General features: G+C 38.3%; 1 protein-coding gene across 3 annotated transcripts in view; it reads right to left on the reverse strand.

The window, feature by feature from the left end:
• Aass (aminoadipate-semialdehyde synthase) overlaps positions 1 to 24,194 on the reverse strand; it is a 51,512-nt gene that overhangs the window by 2,474 nt on the left and 24,844 nt on the right. For all 3 annotated transcript variants that reach the window (XM_048340133.1, XM_048340134.1, XM_048340135.1), the window contains exons 12-23: positions 20,653 to 20,712; positions 20,344 to 20,411; positions 17,462 to 17,583; positions 17,136 to 17,262; positions 13,635 to 13,745; positions 13,429 to 13,537; positions 12,678 to 12,818; positions 7,210 to 7,377; positions 5,338 to 5,433; positions 3,392 to 3,507; positions 1,410 to 1,498; positions 683 to 859 (exon numbers count right to left, since the gene is read on the reverse strand). In XM_048340133.1, coding sequence (XP_048196090.1) covers positions 683 to 859; positions 1,410 to 1,498; positions 3,392 to 3,507; positions 5,338 to 5,433; positions 7,210 to 7,377; positions 12,678 to 12,818; positions 13,429 to 13,537; positions 13,635 to 13,745; positions 17,136 to 17,262; positions 17,462 to 17,583; positions 20,344 to 20,411; positions 20,653 to 20,712 — 1,384 coding nt within the window. The remainder of the gene's footprint in view (positions 1 to 682; positions 860 to 1,409; positions 1,499 to 3,391; positions 3,508 to 5,337; positions 5,434 to 7,209; positions 7,378 to 12,677; positions 12,819 to 13,428; positions 13,538 to 13,634; positions 13,746 to 17,135; positions 17,263 to 17,461; positions 17,584 to 20,343; positions 20,412 to 20,652; positions 20,713 to 24,194) is intronic.

Raw genomic sequence — 24,194 nt, forward strand, 5'->3', positions numbered from 1 at the left:
CAAGTACAATTGCCAAGCAGCCATGAAATTAAACATGACAGTAAACAACCGGTATACTATGTATACTGTGTTACTAAGCTATGCTATTCATTAGGTCAGCTGTGTTCAGTACTTTTTCAATTTAACATATTTTCAACTTAGAATGACTCTATTTAAACAGAACCCCAGTGTAAATCAAGTAGCGTGCATCCAAAAACATTCACAGAGAATAGACAATACTTTAAAAAAAAATACAGAGTCCATATTCTTGAGATTCTATAGCTGAATATTCTCTGCTATTTAAGAACAACCATTCTCAAAGTAGAAAAACAACAAGGAAAGGAAAGAAGGGGTTTAGCATCCACTGTGAGGGCTCTCTGATGGCAGGTTTCTATGCTGTTTTTGCTCGTGTCACAATAAGCATCAGGCTTAGGGATAGCACCACCTACTTCTGAGATGAAGAAACTTTTCTGAGACAGGCTGTGTAACATGTACCCTATTACTCAGCCATCTGGAGAAGGAGCTGAGTGGAAAATCAGGTCTAACTCCAAAGACTGTGTTCTTTACTCCCCACAGGTGACCTCTCCGCAATAAGTGTCATAAATTTTGGTAAATGCCCAAGCTCAAGCATTTTGATGCCCAGACACTGATTAACTTAGTGGTGTTATGGACACGGTCCAGTCCTGAAATGAGCAGTACTTACCATCAAGAAGCATTTTGGCTGCCATAGCAGTGGGGAATCCCACAGTTTTAGCCATCGCCGAAAATCCATTGAAATCTCCATAAACCACAAGATCAATAGTTTTGTTCTCTAAATGTCCGGAAGGATGTCTGATTCCAAAACTGTCTCTCATCACAATCATATCTTTTTCTTCAGGGCCTTAAAATAAAGGTATTTGAAAATGTCACTATCCTTACAATTCAAATATTCTAGTTCATTGTAGTCATCATTTTCATTCATTATTCATGACATTCATTATATTACTCCTACCCCTGCCCTCTGTCACAAGATTTTCTTCTGATTATATATGGACATGAGATAATTACTTACGTGAATGCTATTGTTTTATCCAAAGACTTAAATCAACAACTGAAGGAAATCAAAACTCTAATTATATCCCTTTGCCCAGGTGGGTATCAATCTAATCTGCTTAACATCTAAAAGATGCTCTTGGCCCCTTAAAAAAATGCCCATTTGGCACTTCTGTGATAAAAGTGAAACTTTTTCTTTCCTATCCCGTTGTACTCTAGTTCATTTTTACCTAAGAATTTTCATATTCTTCCCTCCAGAAAAATAGACCAAGAACCCTTTCCCTCACAACACACCTTCCATCCCTACTGCATGGTTCCTGCCCTCCTATCTGACCATCTAGCTGCACTGACTATCTTCTGACTCCTTCCCAGATGTTGAGCCAAGACCCACAGCCTACCATAGGAGAGCTTTGAGGCCAAGTGTTTGGAGAGTGCATCCACAATTGTCTCTGCTTGAGGGACTTGATCGTCCCCAAGTAAGCCCAACCTGAAAAATACAAGAATGACTGCATTAGTTCAAGGCCTTGATGTGTTCTGTTTTGGAAAGAAGAAAAAGACTCCTTGAATTTTTATCTTGAAAGGACAGGCTCATGTCAATTTAAATCTTTTAGCTGAAAAGTGGGGACTCGGGTCTGACCAGCATGATGGAAGTAAAAAACAAAAAAAAAGAAAGGATAGAGAAAGGGAAGGAAGTACAGAGCTATGGTTCTCAAATGGTGTTTCTTGTGAGAAAAACAATTATTTTTAGTACAACACAGCAACATACACTGGCACTATAGTTTCCTAGATAGATAGGTAGATAGATAGATAGATAGATAGATAGATAGATAGATAGATAGATAGATAGATAGATAGAGATTCACACACACACACACACACACACACACACACACACACACACACACACACACACACACTAGAAGACCTCAAGGAGGCAGAGGAGGAGGTAGATTTAAGAGAGGGTTCCTAGGGAAAAAAAGACAGATTGAGAGACAAGGAGAGAGAGACGTGGGGGGGGGGGAGAGGGGGGCGGGAAGGAAGGTACAGAGAAGCAGGAGGAAGAAGGAGGAAGAGAGATAGCGAGAGAGGAAAAAGACATGGTTTACAAGAAAAAAACAAAAAGGATTTTTTTATTATCAGAAAATCAGGAACACTCCATTTTTTTTGTATATGTGTTCTTGGAGAACTGAGTCAAATTACTAGGTCATTTTCCAAGCCTAAGGACTGTGTTAAATTGTAAAATTACAGTAATGGCAATAGTTTAACCTTCAGGATTATCACCAGACTCCTCCAGACATTGTTCCATGAAGCTGAACACAGGTCATCAATTGGAAATTCATGTTACATGCTTCATAAGAGGTTCATTTAGATGAGCTGTTCCACATTAATTGCATACTCAACAATGCATGGCCATCATAGATGATGATGATGATGATGATGACGATGATTTCAATGGTACTCATGTTTAAATTCAGGACCCCCTGCTTGCTAAGCAGGTACTCTAGCAGTTGAGCCAAGTCTCCAACCCCTTTTGCTTTCGTTTTTGGGGGGGATTGTGTCTTGTTTTTTGATGGAGCTAATCTTGGACTGCAATCCTCTTAGCCTCTATCTCCCACACAGTGGGGATTACAGGTGTGCAGCACCAGGCCAGTTTGGTTTTGTTGTTGTGATTGTTGTTTGATTTTGTTTAACAGTACTGGGGGTTGAATTCAGGTCATCTCACTTGCCAGGCGGGCACTCTATCCATTGAGGCATGCCCTCAGCCTCTTTTTCACTGGTTATTTTTTATCTAGGGTCTTGATTTCTGCTCAGAAAGGCCTGGGTTTTCTTATACCTCCCTATATTACTGGGGATGACAACTGTGCACCACCATTCACAGCCATTGGTTGAGGAGTCATATAAACATTTGTGCCCGGGCTGACCTCAAACTATTGTTCCCAGTCTTTACCTCTCAGGTAGACAGAACTAGAAGCTTGAGCCACCATGACCAACTCCAGCTCATCCGTGTGTGTGTGTGTGTGTGTGTGTGTGTGTGTGTGTGTGTGTGTTTCTGGCTGTTCTGAATCACAGTTGTCTGGTCTCTGCCTACTGAGTAGCTGAAATTACAACTGTGTGCCACCATGCCTGAACCAGCATTTTCCAAACTGTAATTGTCAGTGAGTTTATCTCTTCATGTATTTTTAATTTAATACAAACAGGGCACATTATAACCTTTCTAGAATGGACCAACAAAGGAGCATGGATTAGTTAATGAACAGTGACTAATCAAAGACGCATATAAAATGCTTTGTTGTATCTAAACCTTTCCTTGACTGAAAAAGACAAAGTAATCACAGACCCCATTTTTTTTTTGGCTCTAAATTGAATAGTGGATGCCTACCATTCTGCAGCCTCCAGCTGGGTATGGTCCCCTCTCAGTTTTGTGAGGACAGCATCTTTAAGCACATCACATGAGGAAGAGTGTGAAATCCCAACTAGGTCGCATAGGAGTTGTTTCTGGTTGTAAAATTAAAGAAAAAAACATAATACATAACATAATCAAAACACACTATAGCCAAAAGATTATCTTGTTAGAACATCAAGTACACCTCAAATGTTTTCATTAGGAATAATTTAAAATAGCATACAGATCCACACCTCTGCACACCTTCACATCTACACAGCAAGAAAAACTCAAGAGACAGAGAAAATGCTGGCATGTTTTGTGTGTCCATGCATCCTTTCCATCATTGTTTCAACCATCCTCCTCACCTTTCACAAATAGATTTGGGCCACAATCAAGTAAAAGATTGCTGTTCCGATTCCAGCAACAACCATAATTCTTGCCTAGGTGTAAGAGGTCAGAAAGCCTTGGCATGTAATATCTCAAAGGAACACTTGAACAGTGCACACATTTTTTTCTGCATTCGACACAAGACTTCTTCCAGAGTCTCAAAGGGAAAATTATGCTCCAGATCAGAAACTAATTCACAGGTCCCACATGACTTATCACCCATGTTTTTGCTCTTTTGCTTTGGTCAGTCCAGGGTACTTGAACACAGAGCCTGGGCACTCAAGGCTAGAGCTCTACCACTTGGAGCCAAAACACCATTTCCAGTTTTTTAGGTGGTTAACTGGGTATAAGGGTCTTATAGCCTTTCCTGCCCGAGTTCGCTTCAAGCCATGATCGAAAAATCTCAGCCTGCTGATTAGCTAGGATCACAGGCATGAGCCAACACTGCCTGGCCTTGCTTCTTTTGTTTTTTTTTTTAATAGAAATTTTATTGGAATACAGTCACTATTGTTTACTGATATATTTTCTACAGAAGTACTGAATTATTCTAAAGTGACTGTATGGCCCATAAAACCTAAGATACTTGTAATCACATCCTGAGGAAAAAAAAAAAAACATTTTTGTTCTAGGTTATAACTATCAACATACTGGAATGACTCCTAAAATTCCTACACAACTTTTCCAGCCCAGCTGCGTCAACCCCAAATTCTACAGATATTTACTCCTGTCTAAAAAGAAAATTTGTGATAGGTAAAACTCAGATTGGAAAGGCTCACAACTATATAAAAAACAAAATATTGGACCATTTCAGCCGGGCACCAGTGGCTCACGCCTGTAATCCTAGCTATTCAGGAGGCTGAGATCTGAGGATAGCCGTTCAGAGACAGTTTGGTGAGAAAGTCCATGACACCTACAATCAACCACCAGAAAACCGGAAGTGGTGCTATGGCTCAAAATGGTAGAGCGCTAGCCTCGAGCTGAAGAGCTCAGGGAGAGCCCAGGCCCAGAGTACAAGCCCCAACGACAAAAATAAAACTGCTGGCTATTAGTGGATTCTCTACTTTATATCCAGTTGCAAGCTTCAAAGTCTTTCCCAACACTGGCGCCCTAGGAAGTGGATATAGCACTTTTTATTGTCATAAATACCATTGTGCTTACGTACTTGAAACAAATTATTCATAGTTATGAGTGGCCACATGAGAAGATTGGAGGGTTTGCAGTGTCAGTGTCCAGTTCAGTGATGCACCAGAATCTCACCTGGACCATCACATTCACAGGGCCCAGTTTAAAACTGTTATCACTTAGGCAACTGGAAATGCCCAGAGAGAAAGAAGAGGTTGGCACTGCTTACTGGGCTTAAGGAATACTCTAACAACACAAGTTGGTACAGGAAGCAAGCTTGGTATGTCAGTCTCTTGCCTGCTCCTATACTCATAAAGAGGAGGAAGATATAACTTCCTCCATCAGCTAAAGAAGGTTTTTTTTGCTTGCCAAAGGAAGGCTCACACCAGGCCATTCCCAAAATCTCTCTGGAAGATTCTGTAGTCACTCACCCAAGTGAGGGGGTTGGCCTCAGGTCGGAGGGCAGGATATATTTCTCTGTTGATCAGGCCCAACTTTATAAATCCATTCAAAGCTTTGGAGTACCCCTACAATAGAAAGGAATACGCACTATGTCAAAGTTTTCTCAGAAAAACAAAATATTTTGAAAAGATAGGTCTACTTTTATAACTAGTTTATAAAACAATACTTCGCATTTTTGGCAAGGGTACAACCAACTCCACTGATCTACTGGTTTATATAAAAGACTTGGAAAATTTTGGTTGATGCACGGTATTTTCTAGCAGAATAAAGAGAAGCCCCACATATGTTACATTCTATCAGTTCTGCAGAATATAATTTAACATGAGTCAGTTTCGCTCCTTCTTCGTTTCACTTTTTGTGGTACTGAGGTCCCAGCCCAGGGCCTCAAGCATACTAGATAAATACCCCACAAACTTTTTATGTATAATGGGAGGAAATTAAAAGAATAATCTCTCCCTCAGAGAAGATAACCCATTCTACTGATTACCAGTTACTACCACAGAACATACAGGGAAAATGGACAAAAACAGTTGTTATGCTAAGAAACTATGACATTGGTCATCTTAATTGATCATACATATAGTGAGTCTTTTATGATGATTAACTCTGTGGTGAATGTTCGTTTTGTGCTCCTAGAATGGAATCCCCTATTTTGTAGCGGCAATTTGCTTTGGGGAAACTTAGCTCATCCTTTTAAACTTCCAAGTCAGTTTTGGCCAGGAAAAGCAGAAGGGGAAAGCCCTTCTTGAGTCTCAGTTTATGTGTTTCCCATCTGACTCCACCTTTACCTATGTCTAGGGACATACAACATAGGTCAAAGCTGACACATTCATTCCACTAAATTCAGGCAAATCTCAGCTGAGACCAAAAAAGTTATCATTTTTCACTATCGGAGAAAGCTAGAGTCTGCTCTTCCAAATGCAGTTGGACTGGACTGAATAGGCCATAAGAAGCTGAGAACTTCCCTGGCACAGTGGAACTTGAGACTGCAGTGCCCACTGAGAGGAAGGGCTAGAGGCAAGGAGAAGGCTAGGAGCTAGAGAAGTTCCCTGACCCCAAGTCTCACTATGTCTGATGACAATCTCCTGTCTACCCCAATCTCTAATGAGTCAATAAATCTGCTTTTGCTATTTTAAGTCGGCTTACCTGACATTTTCAATCAAAAGGTTTCTGAGAAAATAAATTTCCACATCGTAATTTAAACATAACAACAACAATGATAAACCGCCTGTTTTAATATCTTGGAGTCCATTTCACTTAGCATCATCTTATATGATCATATGGACATAGCTATTGTGATCATCTGCTAGAACTATCCTAGACGTGTACTAATTATTACCAATGAGGGAAACCATAGAGTCTATGTTTCTTTGGGTCTGGCTCACTTCACTTAGAATGATTTTTCCCTGTGGTTTAGCCCCTGTTGTCAATTTATTTGATTTTTGTACCCTTTGGTATTGTCTATATGTTTGTCTGAATTAAGGAAAGGAAGGGAAACATAAAAATGGTGTGACAGGGTAAAAGGCAAACAAAGCAACAGCAATACTTACAAGGCTATATTGTAAACAGTATAGCTCAAGGTGGGGGGTTTGGGGAGGAGGGAAGATGGGAGAAAAATGAAGGAGGAAGTAACAGGTTTGACAAGAAATATACACACGTATGTAAATGTACCTTATGTATGTAACTGTAACCCCACTGTACATCACCTTGACAATAAAATATATATATACATTTCCACTTTGTTTACTGTCTTAATTATTTTGATTACTACAGAAATATTAAGCATACACACCACTTATGTTCAAATTAACAATATATTTAATCTAAAATATAACACTTACCTTATATCTCAGTGTACCCCTCAGTAAAGTGTGGGCAGATGGGATCCCATAGATCTCTGCATATCGGGTACTGTCTCTGTTAGGATAACCCTCCAAATTCAGGCCAGGGAAGTAATCCATGGAAGTGACTGCATCAAGAAAGGAGACTCCCCCTGCCACGTTCACAACCTGAGATTATGGAAAAGGGACATGTGGGACTACAACTAGTTACTTCCCTGTGTGTTTATCCACATCACTTACGTAAAAGAACCTCATAGAAGTTTGCAGATAACTAGTGAAACCACCTTAGCCATCATCTCACTGTCCAGCTACTGCATCATTATCATAGATTTCAATGCTTTCTCTCGGGCTTCCAAAGTTTACACAAAGAATTTAGCTTTCCTAAACATAGGACTTTGTTGCACTTTTTTTTGCTCCTAGATAAAATTGGATTATGTTTCAGTAGTTTGGAAAGGAGAAAAGAGGCAAGGAAGGAAGGGAAAGAAATGAGAAAGAGAAAAAAATAAAAACTTAAGCTAAAATGTAATGGACACTCATTAAACGGCTGGAATAATGATAGCAATATTTTCTCCTTTTCTTTCCTGAATGCCACAACAGGCACTAGTATTCCCCATCTTATTCATATAACAAGCACCTACTCTAGAGGAAATAAGGAGTGTGGTAAACAGAATGGAATTCCTATCTTCCATTCACTTCTTTAGTCATTGAACAGGCAGACATTCACTAGCTACCAAGTGCCAGGAAGTGAATAGCTCACAGACCACAGATGGTTAGTATATAAAACATAGGGGTGTGTTAGGGATGGAGAAGGACAGCAGAGGAGAGAGTTTGCTTCTCACCAAAGACAGTCCAAAGCACATACCTTGAAGCTCATATAAGTACTGCCCCCCCCCTTCAGCAAAAGCTGATAAAGTTTCCATAGACTTTTGCTTCTGTGACTTTTGGCAATTTCAAACTCCTGTTAGCTTGAACTAACAGAGAACTTTTTAAAGAAAAACTTCAATGTTATTCCAAGACTTTACCAATTGGAAATAAATCAGCTAGTTCATAGGTCTATCATAAAACTCTTGTAAAGAAAATCAAAACAATTTTCTGAGCACCTGTGGCTCAGGCTTATAATCCTCAGGAGGTTGAGACCTGAAGATCCTGGTTTGAAGCCAGCCAAGAGAGACAAAGTCATGAGACTCTTCTCTCCAATATACAAGCAAAACACCTGAAGTGGAGGTGCATATCACTTAGTAGAGTGCTTGCTAGTGTTAAGCAAAAACATGAAGCAAAGGTTCAAGGCCCTGAGTTCCAGGTTGAGTACTGGACTGCGTGTGCGCGCGCACGTGCGCGCGCACACACACACACACACACACCAACAAACACACACACATCAGAAAATTTTGAATTAAATGATGTGATTAGAGACTCTGATCAAAAATTTGAATCTGATTCAAAAGTTACAAGGTAGACTAGTCATTGTAATTTGATATCAATTTGGGATTGTGTTTTTAATGACATGCCATGGCTTGAATAACAAGCTCTGTCCTTTATACGACTTTGATGACATAGGTGACAAACCAGATATATTTATTTACCTCACAGAAAAGGTACCGTGTGTGTGTGTGTGTGTGTGTGTGTGCGTGTGTGTTGGTTGTGGGGCTTAAACTCTGTCCCTGAGCTCTTTTGCTCAAGGCTAGCAGTCTACCATTTTGAGTCACAGCTCCATTTACAGTTTTCTGGTGGTTAATTGGAGGTAAGAGTCTCATGGACTTTCCTACCTGGGCAGGGTTTAAATTATGATCTCAGATCTCAGCCTCCTGAGTAACCAGGTTTACAGGCATGAGCCATTAGTACCAGTGAGAAGATACATTTCTTTTGACTCTGACAATGCTCACATTCCAGACCCACTCCCTGCAGAAACAGTGGCTCACTACACTGGCAGGCTAAGTCCAGCTCTTCACACACACACGCACATACACACACACATACACACATCTCCTGATCAAGGACAGTTGCTGCTATATGTTTTAGAACAAACATTCAAATTCTCCCAATTTGCTCAGTCACTAATCTGAAATAAGATTCAACACAGGAACCATACATACAATTACACAAGCACACTGTCTGCCAGATATTAAATGTGCCCAACTTTTAAACTATGCAATAAGATGTTTATCAGAGGTGACCATCAGAGGTGACTCCAGTGACCATGTTCTTTCTACTTGGTCCCTCAGGCATCCTGATTTCAAGGTCTGTATTTTGAAAGTGGTATGGGCATTGTAGAGAATCTTGGAAGACACAAATGAAGTATCTGGGGCTGGGGATATAGTCTAGTGGCAAGAGTGCCTGCCTGGGATACACGAGGCCCTAGGTTCGGTTCCCCAGCACCACATATACAGAAAACGGCCAGAAGCGGCGCTGTGGCTCAAGTGGCAGAGTGCTAGCCTTGAGCTGGAAGAAGCCAGGGACAGTGCTCAGGCCCTGAGTCCAAGGCCCAGGACTGGCCAAAAAAAACAAAACAAAACAAAAAAAAAAACAAATGAAGTATCTGAAGACCATGCCAGAAATGGTCAAAGACGCTGGAAGAGAAGAGCTAGCTTCTCATTTCCTAGAAAGGAGAGCTGGCTGCTACAGTCTGGGTGGTAGCAGGCAATGGAAAGAGGGCTAGAAAATGTGTCTTCATGTGTGGTTGCAGAACAATTACTGTTTTCTAGACAAGAGACAAAAACAGGTGATGAGAAGTTCTGCCACGTAGAATTCTCCCACTTTTCATTTCAAGAAAGCACACCATCATCTAAAAAGAGAATGAGGTAAGATATGAATCCTTGCCTCCAGATAGATGGAATGCAATTAGAGTTGAGAGAAATCAGAAGGTAGACATTGTACCTGTGAATGGAACTTACTGAAAGGATGTAGGACAAAGAGATAGGGTCTAATTCAAAGGTAATTTTCTAGTTGATGGAAAATAAATATTAAGGCTTCTACTTTAAGCAAAAGCCAGAGAAGCCATGTGTCTCTTCTGTTATGATCCAGTGAATTATTTGAAGCTTGCTCTATGGCAAGACAGGGTGATAGGAGCAGAGGAAAGAGAATACAAGAGAGGTCTTTTTTTTTAAAGTCTAACAATGTGCTTTGGGAGACAGGTTGATATACTTGAATCACCGAGTGAATAACACAGCCCCCAAGAAACCCTTAGGTACAGACAATGCTGGTATGTGACACTTTGATTGAGTTTCTACTAAAGAATAGAGACGGGAGGTGGAGTAGTCAGGAAATGCTCCATCCACAAGAGGAAATCTTGAGCAGGACCTTGAAAACAGTATCTTTTTAGCAAAGGAAAGAGAAACATCATGTTTTCTTTTTCAATCTTTCAGAGTGTGGGAAATGCAAAACAGCACTCCTTTTTTCAAAAGGAGTTCAGAAGAGAAGGGGTAAACTTTAAGTTCAATACATAGGATTTCTGCTGCTTCAAAACAAACTGCTTATTTTTTCCTTAAGTATTACAACCTGTAGTTTCTTTATGTAGTTAATATTTGCTAAAGACTTATGGCATTCCCATCCATCTCCTGTGAAGGAAATGACAATCTATTTGACTTCATTAAGTCATACTGAAAGATGTCTACAAATCTGCTATTACTATTAAATGCCAGTAGCTCACACCTACCATCCTCGCTTTTTAGGAAACTGAAATCTGGAGGATCTGGGTTTGAAGCTAGCCTGGAAAAAAAAGTTTGTGAGACATTATCTTCTATCTTCAAAGTATCCCACAAACACTGGGCTATAGGTATGGCTTGAGTGGTAGAATGCCAAAAGAGCAGGCAACTCAAGCCAGCCCACATTCAAACCTGGTATCAAAAAAAGGGGTATAGGCTGGGAATATGGCCTAGTGGCAAGAGTGCTTGCCTCTTACACATGAAGCTCTTGGTTCAATTCCCCAGCACCACATATACAAAAAATGGCCAGAAGGGGCGCTGTGGCTCAGGTGGCAGAGTGCTAGCCTTGAGCAAAAAGAAGCCAGGGACAGTGCTCAGGCCCTGAGTCCAAGGCCCAGGACTGGCCAAAAAAAAAAAAAAAAAAAAAAAAAAAAAAAAAAAAAAAAAAAAAAAAAAAAAAAAAAAAAAAAAAAAAAAGGGGTATAATTATATCATTATGTTTCTTTTCAGCTGAAGTTCACCCAGACAACGATAGCAGAGCCAGAGCACAGAGCCAAGTCTGCCTTTCCCACTGGGCATATGCCAGTGACCCTTTCATTCTCATCTACTTTATCATTTATAGGGCCATCTAAAAATACATCTTGCCCAACTGAAGTAAGACTTTTTCTATGTATCACATGTTAGTTTACATCAAACAGAAACAAGTCTTTTTCCCCCAACAAAACATAGAAGAAGCTGTTGAAATGCAACAAAAAATAGGCTGTGTATCACATGAAGGATGTGGATGTAGTAGAACTCAGACAGCCATTCTGGCACATACCTGGTCCAGAAGTGTAGAATGGGATGGAATGTCTGTGCTCACACTATACATGAAGACTGCTGCTGCAAAGTGGACTTCACAATTGCCTGGACTTTTATGATGGTGGGAAGGATGCTAGTACTTGGACCAGAATTTGGGTATCTTCTTCTTATTCTGACACATGCCATATATTTTCTCAGTATCAGCCTAATGTGTCCTGCTTGGTTACTAGTGTTTTACATACTTCTTTTTGAATCTTTACGCTAAATCATTCCATTTAAAGTTCAGCTGTTCATGAGATTAAATTCGGGAGAACAAAAGAAATCTCAAATCTCTGGCAAATCAGAATGTTTGTAAATGAGGCCAGGAGTGCACTCTGACTCAGCACATCTTCTTCTCTATTATTTTTCCTTCACCTCCCACCCCTCAACTTGTTCACCAAAACTAACCCAATTGTCGTCTTGCATGCATTTTTGTGGCACATCAACATACTTCAGAAACTCCTTTCATTTGAATTATATAGTCATTTATTCTAGCAACCACCTTTCCTGACATGCAATCTAGGAAAAGAAAGGAGTGCCAGCTGAGGACCTCTCTGAACCACTGTTTCTTTATTGCCATAAAGAGAGTTCTTATGTTCTGTTACACAGCAGCTAGGCAACAAGTCTCCATTTTGGTCAGCCAATTCACAGCCAGATATGAATTCTCTGGGGCTGAGAACTTCATACAGTATGACATCCATGCCCCACCCAAAGTCCTACAGGTGTTCAGTCTGTACATCATACCACAACAGGTCAAAAGATGATCAGTATTTCCATAAATCCAGATGTAAAAGGTATTTTTCAGAACTGGCAAGAAGGTAAGAAAGGAAGAATGTGCACTAGCTTTGCTGGAGAGAATGAGGGACCACACTAAATGTGATAGAAAATATACACCATGAAGGCAGCAGAGCATTGGTTGGAGGATTTTGCATCAGGGAGAAAGGTTGGACCTACACAGTTATCAAAGTTTCGATGATGGCCCCTCACCTTTCCATTCAGCAGGTAGCAAGCAGGCTGCATTACATTCATCAAAACTCCCACAGGACTCCAGCTGAATTTATACCTCAAAGGATTGTCTGAATGTTCAGGGGCTGGAAGCCCACCACAGTAGGAAATATAAGATTCAATCTGTAAATTAAGAATCGAGAATTTAGAAGTAGTAAATGATGAATGAGAAAAAATGATGTATTAAGTTATTGAGGTCAAGGCCATAAATGGGATTAATTTGCAATAATATTGTGTTATCTTTTAAGTTATTAAAGCTTTCAAATGTAGAGCCTTAAAATCAGACATTTTTTAAAAAATAACTAAGAGGTATATTTTATGTATGTGATAAAGAAAAGAATCTGTTGTTTGAGTTTCTGCTTGGTCAGTTCCTACTGACTTGTATCCAAATTTATACATGTACCTATGCATATATAATCACATTCACATACGTACTTGTACTTTGTCATGTGTAAATACTTTGCTACTCAGACAAATTGATGACATTTCAAAGACTGTTTTTGCTAACTGCTAAAAGTCAAACTTGCTTACCTTATATCTCATCTAAGAACTTTTGGTAAGTGAAAATATTACAGTAGCATCAATTACTATCCAAGACTCAGATGTAAATTCTATTCAAAATTTTGGCTGAAAACTGAGCTATAATATGACAGCATCTTTAATCAGAATCACAGAAAGATTATTTCAGTAGTCAAATCCAGGCCTTTCATGAGCTCTTATAAACTGGGCTCACCGTGGCTCCCACTTCTTTGGCCTTATCGATGGTATCCATTGCAAGCATATGATCAAGCCCGGGGTCCAAGCCCAACTCGCCAATGAGTGTGATGCCAGCATCCTCCACACTGCCATGGGTGGGAAGTGGAAAAAGGAAATGTCAGATCTGAAAGAGAAATATGCCCCTTGGGGGCATTTCCTTAGCTGGCAATAACTGAAACTTACCTCTTTTCCAACTCTTTCAGTGCTGGTGTGATGTAGCTGGCGGTGATCATGTTAACTTTGTTCATGATGCAAGCCTTGGCCACAACGGGATGCAACACATAAGGCAACAAGCTAAAAGAGAGAAGACTTCCTGTGAGTTACGGAACAAATTCTTCCCCACTTTGAAATTTTAAAAAAACTAATTACTTTTTAAAAAATTGGTATTATCTACATTGACAATATGCTAATAACCAGAATGATTGAACTTATTGGATGTTACATCTTTACTTTGTCTCCAAAAATAAATTAGAGTATTTTATTCATTTTGAATGTGACATTAATTCAAATAAACACAAATAGTCAAATAATCATGATACATGTTCATACCGTAGAATACTACACAGCAATGATAATGAACACACTATAAATAGCAACAAAAGATACTCAGAGTCACCCATGCTAAATAAATGAAGGTAGCCACAAATGAAAATATACAGAATGATTCCAAATTTATGAACTCTGAAAACTGAAACAACTAATCTGTTTATCAGAAGAGAAAACAGCACTTACTTTGAGGAAAGGGTTGGTAAATGGAAGGGGCATGAGCAGGGCTTCTGAGTACAATCGATAACATTTCTTTCTTTCTCTGTTAGGGGAGGCAGTACTGCAACTGAAACTCAAGGATAGGGCTGTATCTACTACTTGAGCCACTGCTCTACTTCTGGCTTTTTGCTGGTTAATTAGAGGTAAGAGTCTCATGAACTGCTGTGCCTGGTTTAGACTCATGATCCTCAGATCTCAGCCTCCTGAGTAGCTAGATTACAAGCACAAATCACCAACAAACAGCAGTATCTTATATCTTGCTATTGATGGTAGTTACAAAATGTGTTTACTTTGTGTAAATCCGTTGAGCTACATTTTCATATTTTTGTTTATATTTAGGCAGTCTTGCTATGTAGCCTATTTGACTCAAACTTATAATCCTCCTACTTCAGCCTTCACAGTGCTAGAATTATAAGCATGTATCACTAAGCCCAGACACATTTATATTTTGTACACTTTGTGACTACATGGTTAAGTTTAAAGCTTTGTGAGGAAAGAAAGAGAGGAGGAGGAGAAAGAGAAAAGGAAAGAAGTAACAACAATGAATATGTGATGTTGAAAGCTGAAGTGCGGCCTTGTTTGCTGTATTGGCTAAATGCCCAGGAGTAGAATTTCTGGGTCATAGGGAAGCTCTATGTTCAGTTTTTGAGGAACCTTCATACTACTTGCCAGAGTAGTTGGACAACTTTAGATTCCCACCAATAGCATAATAGAATTCCCTTTTGGCCATGTCCATGCCAAGATTTGTTATTGTTAGTTTTCTTGCTATTGGCCATTCTCCTTGAGGTGGACACCCAGCGTGGGATTTTTTTTCTCAACATTTATTTATTGTCAAAGTGATGTACAAAGGGGTTACAAATTATACAAGAAATGTACCCACTGCCTCAGTGTGGTTTTGATTTGCATTTCCTTTATGGCCAGAGATGCTGAGCATTTCTGCATGTGTCTATTGGCCATTCTTACTTCTTCTTCTGAGACATCTCTCTTTAAGTCAATAGCATATTTATTAATTATGTTGCCATTTCTTCGAGAGCTTATTTTGGGGGAGCTTCATTTTTCAGCTCCAAGAATATTTTGGTTATTAGACCCTTGTCTGACATATAGCCATATTCGTGACAGTATTATTTACCTTAGCCAAGACAGGGAATCAACTCAGATGCCCCTCAATGGATAAATGGGTCAAGAAAATGTGGTACATATACAAAATAGAATTCTATTCATCCATCAGAAAAAATGATATTGTACCATTCATAAGGAAATGAAAACATTTAGAAAAATTATATTAAACCAAGTAAGTCAGGCCCAAAGAAACGGGGAATGCAAGATTTCTCACATTTGTGGTAATTAGAATATGCCTATAAACTTCCAAATAAACACACTGGGTGGTAAGAAAGTGATCACAAATGAATTAATTGAAGTAGAATAGACTATGGAGAACAACAGATACTGTAATTCTTTAATTGAAAACAAATAAGTCAAAGCCCAACAAAATAAGTAGCAGGAAATGGGTAGTCACAAGAGAATAGGGTGGGGCGAAGGGGAAATGGATAGAAGAATGAAGCAGGGAAGAATGCAGGCCAGAATTCAGAGAGTTGAATTCACAGAGTTGAAAAATAAGGAGTGGACCAAAAGGGGGTGAAGATAATAAAGTGATGACACAGATCAAGATGAACTGTACACATAAACTGCTTTGTTAAAGGGCAGAAATTTTAAATACATAGCCTAAAATTAAGATAATTAAGGGAAGTTGTACACTGAAAAGGGTGGGTCAGAACGTTGGAAGGAGTGACATTGATCAAGAGTACTGCATTTATAAACTGCTTTGGTAAATGGCAACTCCTTTGCATGTAAGACTATGCTAAGCAAAATGAACTCCAAGATATGGAAACAAGAGGTTTTTCTTTGTTGTTGTTGTTTTTCTTATTTATTGTCAAAGTGATGTACAGAGAGATTACAGTTGCATACGTTAGGCATTGGATACATTTCTTGTACTGTTTGTTACCTCCTCCCTCATTCCCCACTTCTCCCTTTCCCTTTCCCTCTCCCCCCATGAGATGTTCAGTTGGTTTACACCAAACAGTTTTGCAAGTATTGCTTTTGTAGTCGTTTGTCTTTTTATCCTGTGTCTCTCGATTTTGATATTCCCTTTCACTTTCCTAGTTCTAATGCAGTATATACAGTTTCCAATGTACTTAGATAAGATACAGTGATAGTGCAGGTACAACCACAGGACGGGGATACAAGAGGATCATCAACAATAGAAGCTACAGTTTCACATGGCACACTGAAAGTAATTACAACAGTGATATAACACTCGTTTCCATAACATAGAGTTCATTTCACTTAGCATTATCTTATGCATTCATAGGGGCATAGCTATTAGGCTCTTGTGATCCTTTACTGTGACTAGCCTAAACCTGTTGTTGTTTTTAATGTACTATGTGAAGTTATTTCTTTATGCTTTGGTATTTTCCCTATTGTTTACCACCTGTTGTCACTGTACTTGATTGACTTTGGTACCATAGGTATTTTATACACATTTATCTGAATTACGGAATGGAAGGGGAACAACAAACTGGTGAGACAAAGAAAAAGGGCAAACCAATGCAACAGCGATACTCACAAGACAATATGTTGGAATGAAGTGTACAACTTGGAGGAGGGATGTGAGGAGGGAAAGTGGGCGAAAAATCAGGGAATGGATAACAAGCTTGACAAGAAATGTATTCAGTACTGTACATATGTAACTGTAAACCCTCTGCACATTACCTTGACAATAAAAGTAAACTTAAAAATCAATATATATAAAATAATAAGAACCATTCATAAATAGAAAGACAAAATATTTCTTGCTCAATTAAAGAGAGCAAGCGAATGGAAAGTAACAAAAAGTATATGGAAACTGTTCTTGCCAAATACCTGATGACAAGATCCTGCGATGCCACCAAGGAGTTCAACCTTTCTTCTTGTTTACCAATGTTCATGTTAACAGGATTAATACTGTATCTCTTGCTTAACTGTTTCATTTGATTCTCCATATCAGAGCCTATTTCAGGGATAAAACAGTCCTATTTTTATATTTCCTTTCCACAGCACAGAGAGTAATATACTTTTGAATACATCTGAAATCACAAGTATTCCACATATAGAAACTAAAGGGTCATCTAAATTTTATAAGATCAATATGTTATAAAATTGGGAGGGAGAATTATAAAGAAAAATGGGGGAGAATGGAGTATAATTACCTACTGTTATTTCTATATTACTGTCTCTTGACAGATATTCTAGTACAGGCCCCGATACATAGCCAGATCCAAGAACCAACACCTTTTTCTTGGTATTCATCGAAAATGATTGAAAATTTTCTCTGTTGTTAAAAAAAGGAGATTTAATTCATTTCTAAATAACAATATCTTATTTTCCCCATACCAATCTACAACTTAGACTGTGAAGTAACAGTTTTTCTCTAAATTACTTACAATAACAACCACAATAAGAGTTTGCTACACTGATGTTTTTCATTACTTTTTTTTTAACAATAAAGCAACAAACCCTGATAACTCTGAGAAACCTAAGGTCTATATATTTCCACAAAATTCCAATGGCAATGAAAGGGCTGGATCATTTATTTGCTTATGTGCTATGGAACAACTTTGTTCTTACTTGTTCCTTCTAGGGGACAGGATTCAAAATCACATTAGGGAGCTAGCCAATGGAAATTTTACTTGCTTCTCGCATCAATCCAAGGAGACAAGAGCATTTATATATATATATTAGAAATTGTTTTGTCATATAACTTTAGGGTCATTTGAAAAGAGCTAGTGCCATAACTTGAGTTAAATATAGAAACCAAGACAAGTATGAGGAAGGATTTCAATTCTTCAGTAATTTATTTTGTGAAAAACTAATACCTTCTGGAAAGAGGGCTTTAATTCCTGCAAACTATAAATCTAAGGATGTGTCAAGTCTTCCCCAATTTTATAAAGCCATTTATAGTATTTTATTTTGAACGTGAAAGTTATTCATGCAATGTGAACCCATAGAAATGTCCTTGCGCCAGGAACTTAGACTGTTCTTGGAATTTTTAGGTCAGGATGTCTCTCAAAGTTTAATCCACAAATCCTTTCATTCACAATAAATGGATAAAAATAAATATAACTACCCTTTTCAATCCTCAACATATGTAAAGAGGGCTCATTAAAGTATTTCTCTGCCCCAAAAAACTACTCTTCTTTGGTTCTTTTATATTCTTTCTAATTATACTTTCTATAGTTTCTGGGATTAAAACAGTATTTTTATGAACAAATAGAAAATGTTCAAATATATTATACTATTTTTAAGAATTGACTTGTAGATTCTAATTTTGTCTATATCATCAGCACCCCTAAATCCTAGACTTTTGATTAATATTCACTGTTTCAAGTGAAGAAAGAACATTCAAATAAGATGGGACTTGAGGCAAATTTCCCTTCAAGATGCAATCCTCATGTCAGTTTCTTGGCACAAGAATCCATTAGAGAAATAAAACAGGAAATCCTAGCATTTGTAGTCAAGTAGACCTGATGCCTCATGAAATATGATAAATACAAATTCAGGTATGACTCTGACTTGCCATTTCAGATACATTATTAGTGTTAGAAGTAGAAGAAATCATCAAGTAATAATATTCCAAAGATAGAGGTATGAAAAACACACACACATGTGAAGTTCTCCTGGAACAAACTTTCCTGTGCTTTTTTTTTTTTTTTTTTTTTTTTTTTGGCCTTCCTGGGCCTTGGACTCAGGGCCTGAGCACCTTCCCTGGCTTCTTCCTGCTCAAGGCTAGCACTCTGCCACATGAGCCACAGCGCCCCTTCTGGCCATTTTCCATATATGTGGTGCTGGGGAATCGAACTGAGAGCTTCATGTAGGAGGCAAGCACTCTTGCCACTAGGCCATGTTCCCAGCCCTCTCCTGTGCTATTATAGACCTAGCTTCTCTTTTCAAAAAATGAAATGTTCTTGGTGTTTTAACTCAAGAGTATTTTGTTGCTACCTTCATCTAAGTAGCTATAGCAAAATTACATATGGGAAAGTTATTTCTATGAAATACTTGGGTAGGGCTCTTCCTTTACTTCTTATAGGAAGAGCCACTAAGGGAAAAAGACACTTGGTTTTGCTTACTTTAGTTTGCCCATTCCTATCTCTCTACAGTAATAGTTAACATAGTCTTAGTTTATTAATAGTTCAGGAGTTATATTGTTTTAGTAATATAATAGAACATGGAGTAGGGACAGACACAAATCAAGTGCAATCACTGGGAAGAAACAAGAATATTCTGAAGTAATGTCAGTGTTTTCAGACTTCCACAGTAGAGACATTTCAGGAACTAAGGACTTTAAACTGTGTACTTTTCTAAGAGAACTATTCTCTCAACTATTTTGTCAACTTTGTAGGGGGTACTTTCCTTCTAATAAGAATTCCCAGGAGAAGGTACTGCTCATCATTTTCTTTTGTACCAGTCCTGGGGCTTGGACTCAGGGCCTGAGCACTGTCCCTGGCTTCTTTTTGCTCAAGGCTAGCACTCTACCTCTAGCACAGTGCCACTTCTGGCTTTTTCTGTTTCTGTGGTGCTGAGGAATCAAACCCAGGGCTTCATGCATGTTAGGCAAGCACTCTACCTCTAAGCCACATTCCCAGCCCCTGCTCATCATTTTCTGTCCTCACTGTATTCTTTCCTTTCTACCCAATGGCCCACTCTCCTAAGCATAATAAGAAACAAAAGTCCATACCTCCAACTAAAACCTAAACTAGAAATACCACAGAAAAGATTAACATGCTCATATTTTCTTTGAATAAATAACTGAGAAACCACGATGTACAAAATGATAAAGAACAAGTATCTGCCCAAATCACAATGCCTCTGTACTTTTGCTTGCTCATACACATGTTCAGATGGGTTTTATACAACTGAAAGATGCTACATTATTCTTCAAGAAACAAATATACATTTATACACATGCCCTATCAATTACTCTAGGTGTGCATATTCCATATAACTAAAATTAAGAACTCCCATTGGAGCTTTAAATCTTCAAGTCCAAGATGAAACAAAATATATAAAACAAAAGGATATGAACACTACTTACCTGTCCTCTCGGAGTTTCTGGATATATTTATATTTATCCGTTAATAAACCGTTGGATGTAATCACAGCCTAAATGTGTATGACACAAGACATTTCTTTAGGTACCAAAATTTTAGTCTTACACATATGGGCTCATCATTAACAGAGGGTGACAGAGTGACAGAGAGACACTCTGGAAAGGAATAGAGACACCCTCTATTCCTATAGAGTAAGAAAGGGAGATTAAATGGCTAAGGGAGAAAAGATAGTAGAGGAAATTAAGAGAGTCGAGGAAAGCATACATTTCTGGGAAGAAATTTTCATAACTTACATCTCGCACCACAGGAGAGAAGTTCTGACTTTCCAGAGGCTGTGACGCGTCTGACAATAACTGAAAAGAAAAGGAGATTGGAAAGTTATAAATAAGATCACAAAGTTGGTGTATTAAATCATTAGTAGAAAATAAAGAGAATTCATGGAAATTTTCTCAAGATGACTAAAAGAAATCAGTTCTACTCCCAAGATTCAATTTTAAAATTAAAATATTTGCTAAGAACACAAACAGTTTTATCCTATTGAGTGAGCTAAAAATGCACAAGCTCTGCCTTCTGTGGCCCTCTTTCCTATTTCAAGGTTCAAGCTGTTCCATGAGAAGTAGAGAATGGAGTTTTTCACTCTGCCAGTCTATCAGTGCTGCCTGAGGTCTTCCTTAGGTCAATATTACTTCTATGTATAGATAGGCACAATAACATTTCAAAACAAATAGGGAAAGGCAAGCTCCAGCAGGCAAAGGAGTCAATCTGATTGAAGTACTGTGCAGGCATGTGTGAAATCGCATGGTGAAAAACATTTCTGAAGAATTAACATGCACTTTTATAAAATGAATGAAAGGAAGACGAAGCATGTCCTGTCTACATTGGGGTGGGGAGGATAAATGGAAAGGATGAAGGAAGGTCAATATAGCCCAAATACCTCACATACACCTGTAAACATGGAAAATGAAGCTTTTAAGACAGGTTTATGAAGGGAGAAGGAGAAGATGACAGGAAGTGATGCAGGGGAGAGTCTGATCAAGGCACATTGTATTTACCTATGGACATGCCAAAATGAAACCTCCTTGTGCAGTTAATGGATGGCAAGTTATATATATATATATATATATATATATATATATATATATATATATGTGGAGAAGTGATTTGACCATGTAGATCTCAAAAGTCATCCAGTCTCCCAGAACAGAAGTTATAACCCTCATTAATATCCTCCTATCTTTTCCCTAAAATACCTGGTCTTGAACCTCCTACCAAACAATAAAGGGCCTATTAGGCCAGTTTGTTAGCTCTGCTGAACAGAGAAGTGTCAATGGGCTATGTTCCTTTTTTTATCTTAAGTTAATGTATAGACCATTTACCATCTTAAGAAACAGTAAAATACACCTAGCACAGGTTGGCAGCAGAGAATTCATTTACTGGATTTTTAAAAAATTGATTATGTCCATGTAAAAAACAAGACATGTAAGCTTTCTATTACTGCAAATGGACAAGGTTTTTTTAATTTTTATTGTCAGACTGATATACAGAGCAGTTACAGTTTCATATGTTAGGCATTGGATACATTTCTTGTACTGTTTGTTACCTCCTCCCTCATTCCCCCCCTCCCCCTCCCCCTTTCCCTTTCCCCCCATGAGTTGTTCAGTAGATTTACACTAAACAGTTTTGCAAGTATTGCTTTTGTAATCGTTTGTCTTTTTTACCCTGTGTCTCTCGATTTTGGTATTCCCTTTCAGTTTCCTAGTTCTAATACCTGTATACACTGTTTCCAATGTACTCAGATAAGATACAGATATAGTGCAGGTACAACCACAGAAAGAGGATCCAAGAGGATCATCAACAATAGAAGCTACGGTTTCACATCGCATGTTGAAAGTAATTACAACAGTGATCTAACAGTCGTTTCCATACATGGAGTTCATTTCACTTAGCATCATCTTTTGTGTTCATAAGGGTATAGCTATTGGGCTGTTGTGATCCTCTGCTGTGACTAGCCTAAACCTGTGTTAATTATTCCCTATGAGGGAGACCATAGAGTCCATGTTTCTTTGGGTCTGGCTCACTTCACTTAGTATAATTTTTTCCAAGTCCTTCCAATTTCCTTACAAATGGGGCAATGTCATTCTTTCTGATAGAGGCATAAAATTCCATTGTGTATGTGTACCACATTTTCCTGATCCATTTGTCTACTGAGGGGCATCTGGGTTGGTTCCAAATTCTAGCTATGACAAATTGTGCTGCGATGAACATTGTTGTGCTGGTGGCTTTAGTGTGTTCTTGTTTGTGGTCTTTTGGGTAGATGCCCAAAAGTGGGACTACTGGGTCATAGGGGAGCACAAGTTTTTAAAAAGTATCTCAGATATGCCAAAAAAGGATCATTCAAAACTCCAGATTTTTATTCAGGATATAAAACACTATATTCCAAAGTAAATGCAAACTCGCAAAAACATTAGTCCTTCAAATGACTGAAGCCAGCTTTCAGTTAGTTCTCTTCCTTTAAAAGTTGAGGTTATTTTATTATCATCTATCTCCTGCTGTCTCAATGTCTTCTCTGGAAGAAAATCACATTGCATCTAGAGCCTCAAATTATTTCTAAAATTGTACACATGTAATGTCAGGCATTCAATAAAATATAGATGGGTATATTCAATAACTGAATACAACACACACCTAGAGGATCATTTACAGATCCAATAAGTATATTTGGAAGTTTAAACTGTAATTAATATTTTTAAATTACAAAGATTTCAGATAAATTAAATAGAAAATGGAAAACTTTTTAAATGGTCAAATAAAAGGTTCATAGAAATCCATACCAACTAATAAAACATTGGGCACAGTGTGATACACTCCTGTCATCTCAGCTTTGCAGGAAGCATACATGGGAGGATTGAGGTTGAGGCTAGCCCAGAAATGAATGTGAGACATGATATGAAAAACAATAATAGCAAAAAGGGCCAGAGGCATGCCTAAAGCAGTAGAGTACCTTCCTAGTAAGAATATATAGGGAGATTTGAATAATTTAAAAACATGACTAAACTGACACATATAGGGCATATACCCAATAACAATATACATTTTTCTCAGTTATACATGGAACATTCTTCCAATGCTGACCACAAGTAAACCTCAACAAGGGTAAACCTCAACAAATTCCAAAATGTTACAATCGCACAGAATAATATATGTTTTGTGACAAAATAATAAAGTGCCAATCACTGATAAGACATTCTGGCATATGCCTGTAATTCTAGCTATGTAGGAGTCTGAGATTAGGAGAACAGCAATTCCATGTTAGTGGGACCCTATCTCACCCAGTAAACCAAACATTGTCGTATATGCTTGTAATTAGGCCATTTTCCAAGGTTGATCCTAGGCAAAAATGTGAGATCCTATGAGAAACATAAATAAAATCACAAAGGGAAGAGTGTATGGCTCAAATAGCAGACTGTCAGCATAGAAAGCCCTGAGTTCAAACCAAAAAAGAAACCAATCAGTAATAAAGATAATCAGAAAATTCCCAAATGTTAAATCTGGAAAATACCAAAAATACAACTTATCAAAAACTAATGGGAGAAACTAAAGCTGAATTCAGACTAAAATTTGTAGCTTTAAAGTTCATATATTATTAAGAGGAATGGAAATTGAGCATTGAAGAAGCTAAGAGAAGAAGGTTGAACTAAACCTACCAAAAAGTAAAACAAGGATATAATAAAGATATTAGGTCCAACCATGGCAGTGCATGCCTGAATCCCAACTACCAGCAGGCAGAGATTGGGAAGATTTCAGTTCAAAGCCAGTGTGTAAAAACTGTTAGCGA

Source organism: Perognathus longimembris, chromosome 2, assembly GCF_023159225.1.
Source record: "Perognathus longimembris pacificus isolate PPM17 chromosome 2, ASM2315922v1, whole genome shotgun sequence".
NCBI lineage: Eukaryota > Metazoa > Chordata > Mammalia > Rodentia > Heteromyidae > Perognathus > Perognathus longimembris.